Source organism: Abramis brama (assembly GCF_963993115.1).
Source record: "Abramis brama genome assembly, chromosome: 16".
NCBI lineage: Eukaryota > Metazoa > Chordata > Actinopteri > Cypriniformes > Leuciscidae > Abramis > Abramis brama.
The window spans coordinates 13646153-13655462 of NC_139978.1; the positions used below are offsets into that span (position 1 = coordinate 13646153).

Consider the following 9310-nt stretch of genomic DNA (forward strand, 5'->3'; position numbering starts at 1 on the left):
CATGTATTTGTTTTTTGTTTGTCTTATTGAGGATGAGTTAACATGTCAAGCCGTGTCCTGCAGTGGGATGACACACTTCGTCTGAAATGGTTTTTAAAAATTTCTTTACAATTATATAAATGCTGTTTTTTTTTGTTTTTTTATCACACTGCAGGTTGGTGTTATTTTAGGATAATTTATTTTACATTGTATTTCAACTTAAAAATGTGATATTTTGCCTAGCTGAAATAAAGTACAATTTTTGTGTTTAATTTTAATTCAGTTAATGTTTAATTTATTTGAAGTAAAGAGGGTTTTTTTAGTTAATGATAATCACAAGTTGGTGGTAAGGCTGACTTGTGACTTTAATTTAAATATTAATGGAAAATATTCCCATTTTTCTACCATACTTTTCATTCTGTACATTCATGTGCTTATGAATTTAGAATTTAAAAGTTAAAAATTTAGAATTTAAATCTAAACCTAAGCTAATGTAGAATTTAAAAATTAATTTAGTAGTAGTGTCTAATGAATGAGTACCAGTATCTAAAAAAATAAGAACTAGTATCTAATGAATAACTAGGCCTACTAGTATCTTTTAAAAATGTACTAGTATCTAAAGAATAGGCAGTAGTACCTAAAGAATAAGCCTTAGTAGCTAATAAATAAGTACTAGTACTTAATGGAATAGATAGTAGTGTCTAGAAAATAGATACTAGTAGGTTTTAAGGATTAAATGTTAAAACGGCTTGCCATAAACGTGTTGTAGCTATGATGAGCAAAGGCAATAGGAAAACACAATAAGGTTTGCGGTCTTCCCCAAAGGTTCAATCACCCCTTTTATTGATCAGTAGCTACTTCTACTTTGTCACAAAAATAAATATATACTAAAAAGAATTTATATTATCAGTTGATGCCCTCTGTGTGTCTCTTTTCCAGTACACCAATTCGACATCTAGTGGTTGATGATGGTAAGTGCAACCAGATATTCACTCACTACATAGATTAGCCAGCATGAGCCAAGTGTGGGTCTCTGCAGGTTGGAGTAATGGAAAGTTAGAAGAAAGCCACTTAATTTATTTTATGATATAAATATAGATGTAATTTCAGTTGTGTCAATTGCTGTATGTCAGCTGCTATGCAAGTTTTAGCTCTGACTGAGGCCAAATAATGTAGCCTAAGTGGGATTCTGCCAGGGGTTGTTTATTATGTCTAACTTATGTTTTAGCCACTGCGGGGAGTCATAAGGCATCTGCTGGGCAGCTGATAGCCTAAATAAGATGCCAATTTTCATGGTTGGTGCTCCTCCCCAACTATACTGATTGTCATACTGCGAAGAATTATAGTGCAGGCTAGCTTATCTTCTTTAGCAAGGACTAAACCTGCTAGTCCTTCTAAAGCGACTAACCAACAAAAACTGCTGCACATCAATGAAACACCTTAAAATATTGAGCCTATAGGGAAGATAAACAGCAGAATCGAGGAAGATGTAAAAGATGACGTCTATGTGTGGAGCTTCCCATGAGGAAATTTCAGGGAAAGAGACTGGCCTTTGCCCATTACTGTGGGAAACCCAGTTCTAGGCTTCCACACTGTCCCTAAGTTTAAAGGTCAAGGGTCATCCAGTACACAACCATTGTCTTCAGCCATAAATTGTAGAAAAGGAATCATATATGTTGTTACAATGTTGTCCTTTGCTTAGTGTACAGCTTCCTTTTAACATTTAATCAGCTCAGACAGAGATAGGGGATGAAAATGATCTATTTTGGCTTAAAGTGGCACATTTATATAAACACAAACACAATTTACATTTTATTTTGTATCATGCATTGAAATAAAAACGTACCAACACAATACAACATATATATTAAATATTTAAAACATTACAAAAATGTATGAATATGCTACATAAATAGCACATTTTCTTTAAGCTGCCTGGCTCCAACTGCTGGTCCTTGACTTTGATTGCCAAGCGCTGCATTTTTTGTGGAGGTGACTGGTCCACACCTGCATTGTCCTGTTGAAGGAACAGACATATAGCCATGTCACGCTGACCAGATTTAGAGTGATTCTTAGAGAAAATCTTAAGACATATCCCTTCTACAATTTCAATATGAGGGTTCTATAAACTGAAAAGAATATGATAATAGTCATATATTAAATTATTAAAGTGAAAGAAAGGAGGGAACTACCCAATGCTCTCTTCCGGCTCAGCTGCTGCTCTGGTCTACATCTACATTGTCCTGTTGAAGAAACAAACGTAATAATGCTTGTTAGACCAAATCTAAACACATATCTTTCTATAATTTTCTGAAATACAGTATAAAATGATTTGAATAGAGGACCTAGAAAACATAGAAGCATATTTGAAGTCAATATTAATTTTTTATTTTAAATAAATCTGAAAATAAGTAAAAACGAGAGATGCAGGGACTTACAGATGCTTCTGTGCTCCACCAACTCTTACTCTGACTGGACATGGGTGGTCCAGGAAGGGACTGTGCAAAGGGACTGGGTTTCTGCTGCCACAGATGGCGAGGGATCATGTATTTTCCTTGATTTATGGTTCTGCCGGGCACTGCTGCTCCCTGTGGGTGTCCCCTGTAAGAATGGTGACAAGTTCATGGGCACAGGTGCATCTTGTGGAGCCCTGGTGGCCATGAGTGCTTCCTGTTGAAACCCGGATGCTCCTTGTGGGAAACAAGGTAGAACAAGTGCCCTCTGTGAGGTCTTAGGAGACACAGAAGCTCCCTTTGGGATATTCTGCTCCCTCTGCTGTCCCTGCTGCTCGCTCTGCTTCTGCCTCTGCTGCTTAGGGATCCTAAAGCTTTCTCCCAGTTTTGGGGAACCTGGAGGCACAAGTGATCCCTGTGAGGTCCCCGAATGCACAAGTGCACCTTATCTGCTCCCTTTGGAGCCCCAGAGGGCACTGCCACTGAGTCCTGGCAGGCACTGCTGCTCCCTGTGGGGTCCTGTCAAGTAAAGGTTTATCCTGTAGTGACTTGGCAGGCAAGGGTGTTCCCTGTACGGAAGAGACTTGGGGCTTCTGCTGCAGCAGCTCCTTCCTCAGCAGCTCAGGGATCTTCAAATTTCTTTTCTCTGGAACCTTGTTAGGGACGGGTGATCCCTGTGCACAACAGACAGGCTTCTGTTGCAGCATCTCCAGCTTCAGTGGCTCCAGGATCTTTAGTTTTTCCCTCTTTGTGGTCTTGTCAGGCATGGGTGCTCCCTGAGGAGAAGAGGCTTTGAGGCCTCTGCTGCAGCAGCTCCCGTCTCAGAGGCTCAGGGATCTTTAACTTTGGGGCAGGCACAGGTGGTCTCTGTAGAGACTTGGGCACAGGTGCTCCCTGTGGGGACTCAGCAGCCACTGGTGCTTCCTGTGGCCTTTTCTGCCTCCACGTTTTCTGCTGTTCTGTGATTTTCTGTTTTTTATCTGAGTTCAGGGCCTTCTTGGATGCATCAGCGAAGAAGAGGGATGAGGTGAGGTTCCCCTTCTTAGAACCGGCATGCACATGTGCTCCATGTTGGGACTTGGTGGGCACAGGTGCTCCCTGTGTAGACTTGGCAGGCATGGGTACTCCCTGAGGAGAAGAGGCTTGAGGCCTCTGCTGCAGCATTCTGGGACCTTTTCTGGCATGGGTGCTCCCTGTAGAGAACATTCAAGCACCTTTGGGGAAGGTACAGGTGGTCTCTGTAGAAACTCTGGCACAGGTGCTCCCTGTGGAGACCCAGCGGGCACAGGTGCTTCCTGTGGCCTTTTCTGTGGTGGTATTGCTGCTTCCACAGGTGGTCTCTGTTGAGACTTTGGCACAGGTTCTCCTCGTGTAGACCTGGCAGGCATGGGTGCTCCCTGAGGAGAAGAAGCTTGAGGCCTCTGCTGCAGAAGCTCCGGTCTCAGAGGCTCAGGGATCTTTAGCTTTGTCCTCTTTGATGTGTTGTCAGGCAGTGTTCCCTGGAGAGAAGGAGCTTGAGGCTTCTGCTGCTGCAGCTGCTCCTGCCTAAGAGGCTCAGGGATATTTTGTTTTCGCCTTTCTGTAATACTGAACATGCCGATGGGCCGCCTGTTGAGTACCTCTGGTCTAGAGAGGTTTTAATATTTTAGATAATTGAACATTCAACTCAGTAAGTTTTGAGATACAGCTATTTTTACTCTTTCAGTCTGGACAGATAGGTTGATAATAATAACCAATGACCCTTTTTAATTTCAATGCTTTCCACTCATCACATATCACTTTCCTCGGAGTTCCCAGAGTCATATTTCAGGTTTGAGGCTTTTGTGCCCTCTAGTTTGACATTTGCCCATCTTTATTTCGAGGGGGTCAGTTTTTTTTTCATTATGTCCTGCAGTAAAAAGATCCCTGAGATCAGTATGACGATTCTCTTGTTACACTGCTGACAAAGAGCCAGCACTTCCTGTTGTAACTGTTCTCCTTCAGCACAAATGTAATGAAAGGATCTAGAAATGCTTTGGAGTAAAAGTATTAATTTCCTCTTCAAAATGTAGTGAAGTCAACAGACAAATACAGTCACAATGAAATCAATCAATTTTTTATGTAATATTTATTATAAATGATTTCTCCGTCCACATCATTATTATTATTTTTATTCATGTGCCTTCAATATAATCTTTCATCTAAATAAATTCCCCTCCCTTGCAAGGACATCTACAGCAATAGCAAAACACAACGATAAATAGATCAGTTCCTGATGGACAAAATCAAGGCACACTCTACATTGATCAAGAAGCTGTTTCACTCAGATGTCACTATAGGGAAGAAAAGACTATCGCAATTTCATTTCATACCAACTCAGTTAAATGTAAGGTAGGCAATTTTTTTAATAAACACTTTTTGTTATACTGGTAGAAACTCTTCACATCTTGATAGCAATCAATAATAAAAGTGGTCTAAACATTAAAACATGCACATACATCTAATGTAGAAGTCTCATGACCAAACATTTTTCGTCCAATCGGTCCAAATGCAATGATACGATGCCCGTCAACATATGTATTTCCATACCTCTGCGCACCCTGCTCACACAGACATCACAGTCATCAGCGTGTTCCATGAGGCTATGTAGACAGTCACTGCGCCAAAAACAAACAGCAGGCAAAGTTTACAGTTCCTCCTGAACTAAAACAACTTGCTTATGCTGCTATCACGCCATGTTTTACGAGATGGCAACCCAGAGCTGTTCACGTCCTCAGACTCAGATTTATCAATTCCGAAATGGATCTAGTCAGGTGGTACAAGTCAGTGCTCCTTAAGTTGTTTACGTTCACTGTTATTGTAATGTTACATAATGTAACGTCTCGTGATGCTTTGAAAACTGCTGTGTGCAAGTGACTTTGTAGACGCTCTGAATGCTTTCAAAGCTAGCTTGCTATTGCTAGCCTCTCCGAAATTGCCTACCCTACCTTTAAACCACTGAGTAGCCTACTGCTCTTATCGCATCCATGTATGATAAAACCTGTATTTGGCTGAATGATTTAAACACCTACCCCCATTAGGGTGACCCGCTCCATGCAAAATAAAACAGCTTTTATTAGGCTAAATAATGATATGACTTAACAAGCCTCCATTTGTGAGTATACACGATTTTAATTTAATTTAAATACAATTTTGATTTGATTTTTCAAAAGTAGCCCACTATTTACATTTGTAATGAGAAATAAATGATGCCAGAAGAATTGGGAGTACGCCTTCTTATACTGTCTATGGGAGTACGTTGATTTGTCGTACACTTGCTGCCCCCCAGTGGCGTGCAAGTGAAGTGCGCCTCACTCACATTGATGGACGGGGAGATAAAGTGTCCTTTCTCAGGTGTCCGCTCTGTTGTGTAGTAAATAGATCTGTCATACTCACTGCTGCTCAGAGGACACCTCGCTCATGGAGCGGTGACACACTTTCGGTGAGTTCAGTACTACGCTTTCCATATTCTTATTAGCACAGACTGCGTTTGAAGCCACAGGGTGATTTCCACAATGTCAAACCCTGGAAAATACGACTGGAAAAATGTGTGCATGTATTGATGTGTCATTTTGTTCAGATATGATTCTGTGTGTCCAAATTAAAGTGATTATGATTATTTTAATGTTTTAAATTCAATATTGTGTTGTGTCCATTTATATTAGATACATGTAGTAATTTAGAAAAGTATGTATATTTATGCTCTCTAATATATCTTCTTCCTATCCATCATTTTAGTTGTATGAAAGTTTGATGCATGCTTTCCTCTGTCAGCCAGCAATCTGTTCATGTGATTTTGCTTGAAATGACAAATAAATCATTTTAACAGGGGCAGGCATTTGACCAGTGAATAAATTATAGATCCCCACTTAGGTGAAACTCAATCTCTTCCCTCTTGTTACTCTCTTTGCTTTCGTTGACGACCCCAACGCGCAGTTTCCCAGCATGCAGCAGGAGCTTTGGCTGAGGGCCCTTCTTGATACCTGCGTGTGCAATGAGATCGGCCGCTGCGCAATCACTCCTGACAAGACCGTCCGAACAAGAACTCAAAAATGCCTTATCCAACTGCGCCGCAGGACACAACCACGTCTCCAACTCCAGCAGACCAGCACAGTCCAGAGCAAAGACGTCCACAGACACAGTTAATTGTACTTCTTTGCATCATCATGGCCATAATCGAGGTGCGTTACTCTGCTATTTTTGACAGACAGTGACATGAGAAGTGTGTCTTGTAGAATCTTGCAGAAATAACTTTTGTGTCTAAGAAAATGCAGATAAATGTGATATTGCCGAGGGCCCCTGGAACCTAAACAACCCGGTGAAAGCCTCAAGGAGCCACCAGGAGCTTCACAAAGAGCTGTTACTGGCCCACAGAAAGTAAGATCACAATACAATGCTCCAAATCAGACACAGGAATATTTATCTCTGCTCATGGAGATTTTATTAAACGGCTGAGCTTTTTTAAGTGGGTTAGTGAAATATTGATGATGCCACGCTCTCTCTCTCTGGTCTTTTGTGTCAGGCAGTCATGTGTGGACGCACAGTCTGCAATCGTACACCTCTGGTATTATCAGCAGCCTGCACTCAGGACACACTGTGTCAGACACTGTAATGATAGGCCTTCCTATCACTACTGCCAAGTCCTTTAGAGACTACTGAAAAACTGAAGTTCAGTCACTTTGGCTGCTACTGCTGACAAATATGGGCTCACATATTACACTCAAATCTCATGATGGCAATGGAGCTCATGATGATGGGGAAAATTTGCATTTTTTTTAATTTTTTTTTTGCATTCTTTTGTAAAACTTTTGAGTTCCCACAAAAAACGTACATGTCAAATACAGTGTTATAACTAAAACAAAATGTTACAAATTGTTTTCATTAATTGCAATAAAGCTTAAATACAATAAAATATAAATATTAGATAAGAAACTTAATCTAAAAAAATATATAAATTGGCAAATGTAAATGTAAATGTAAATTGTAAAAAATGTAAATTGACAAAAAAGGCAAATGTAAATTGCCTTGGCAACTATCTAAAATTAATAAGTTTAAATTGAAGTACTAAAATGACTAAAACTAAAATAAAAATAAAGCTAAATAGAAATATCTATTTTTTTTTAAAAACTAATACAAATTATAAAAGCACATACATTTTATCTTAACTAAAATTAAATGAAAACGCTTATGCAAAATATTAAGTGTTAGTTCACCCAAAAATAAACATTTTGTCATCATTTACTCACCCTCAACTAAAGTTGTACCAAACCTGTATGAATTTATTTTCTGCTGAACACAAAATAAGATATTTTGAAGAATCTATGTAACCAAAGAGTTGACCTTAACATTGATTTCCATAGTATATAAAAAAATGCAATGGAAATAAATGGCTATGGTTAACTGTTCGGTTACCCACATTCATACAGGTTTGTATTGAGGTTTGTATTGAGTTGAGTTTGTTAACTTGAGTTGAGGGAATTTTATTTTGGGTGAACTATCCATTTAATGAAAACTCTAATGGTATATACATATTTATAAAATAACACTGGTAAAATGTTACTTTTATACCTGTTGTTTGTGCTTTGGCTCTTTGGGCGGGACAGAGGGTTGGTGGTGGGCTGTAAGCCGGAGCTTCAGGCGGTTCTGGAGAGGAGGAAGAGAGAGAAGAGCCAGAGGGAGGAGGGAGAGCAGAGCAGGAGTCCTCTAGAGCAGGTGCTTCTCCAGCGCCAGCAGAAACACCAGGAGATGATGGTCAGCAGCCTCCTCCAGGCCAAACAAACACACTTCAGTTTACACACAATTATTACTATATAGCTTCACCTTACAAAACTGACCATGGTGAACCACAGTTTACACCAAAATAAAGGAGTTGCTCTATTTTATTATTTCTACTGTGTAGAAATCATAATACATTACATGATGTAATTTATGTTTTCACAGTTTTTAATGTTATTTTGTTTACAACAGGTTTGTTGTAGTAACACTAACTGTTAATAACTGAGTGAGAATTTCCTCCTGTGTTTTCTGATTTGTTACATCCCAGAAGGAGAAGGAAGACGAGCAGAAGTTACATGAGGAGGTTCAGCTCTTGGAGTTTGTGCGAGTGAGACAGAACCTGAAGAGAGTCCATACAGCTCTACAGAAGAACATTCACTCCTGAATCTGACTAAACACACACTTCATTTGGCCACGCAGCTTCATTTAGAAATAAAGTACACAGCGTTTCGTTATATCCATTATGATCTTATTAACCTTTTTTCATACATTTTTAGTCTGTCACAGTTCACTACACAATTGTGTTCTGCGATTATTTAATGTAAAAAGAAAGAAAAAATAGCCTACCCATGGTATACTCATAGTTCCTTCCAAATACCATTATTACCACTTAGGTTATTGATAAACCCTACTGTAAAAACATAGAAAATCTACTTAAAACTGATTCACAAACTGTAATATTTTGCTGAGAGTGCTGAGGAAATTACCAGTTTTATTGTAGAAACACTTAATACTACAAAGTACTTAAGTAAATACCCCGCTTCTACCATGACACATGTTCAAATGATGTTTTCACATCCATTTTTTTGGTACTTTATTATTAGTGAAGAAAAAATAAATAACGAGACAAATTACCATGGTAATTGTTTTTGTATTGGGTTTGAAAGTTATAAATGTCAGTATTGTAAAATCAAACCAGAACGAACTATTCATATTGTATTTAATAAACATGGCTTTGATTGAAAGAATCTTGCAATGAAACTCCATCTACTCCAACAGTGTCAGTACTAGGGGAAATAAATAATGTGTGTGTTTTGCTTGCACGAGCCTCAGCCGACGCCTGTTCTCCTGGCCTGTGATTGGAT

General features: G+C 39.2%; 1 protein-coding gene across 1 annotated transcript; it reads left to right on the plus strand.

The window, feature by feature from the left end:
• The first annotated feature begins 5792 nt into the window (after nt 1-5792).
• Nucleotides 5793-9187, plus strand: LOC311098435 (protein FAM107B). The gene is made up of 5 exons (XM_084138633.1): nt 5793-5892; nt 6387-6631; nt 6725-6827; nt 8054-8201; nt 8494-9187. The coding sequence occupies exons 2-5, from the start codon at nt 6445-6447 to the stop codon at nt 8608-8610; spliced, it is 555 nt and encodes a 184-aa protein (XP_083994759.1). The 5' UTR covers nt 5793-5892; nt 6387-6444; the 3' UTR covers nt 8611-9187.
• Nucleotides 9188-9310: the final 123 nt, after the last annotated feature.

Coding starts and splice junctions, on each gene's coding strand:
- LOC311098435 (XM_084138633.1), top strand. CDS start 6,445: ATGAGATCGGCCGCTGCGCAATCACTCCTGACAAGACCGTCCGAACAA. Junction 6,632..6,724: donor TCATCATGGCCATAATCGAG/GTGCGTTACTCT, acceptor AAGAAAATGCAG/ATAAATGTGATATTGCCGAG. Junction 6,828..8,053: donor CTGTTACTGGCCCACAGAAA/GTAAGATCACAA, acceptor TGGGCGGGACAG/AGGGTTGGTGGTGGGCTGTA.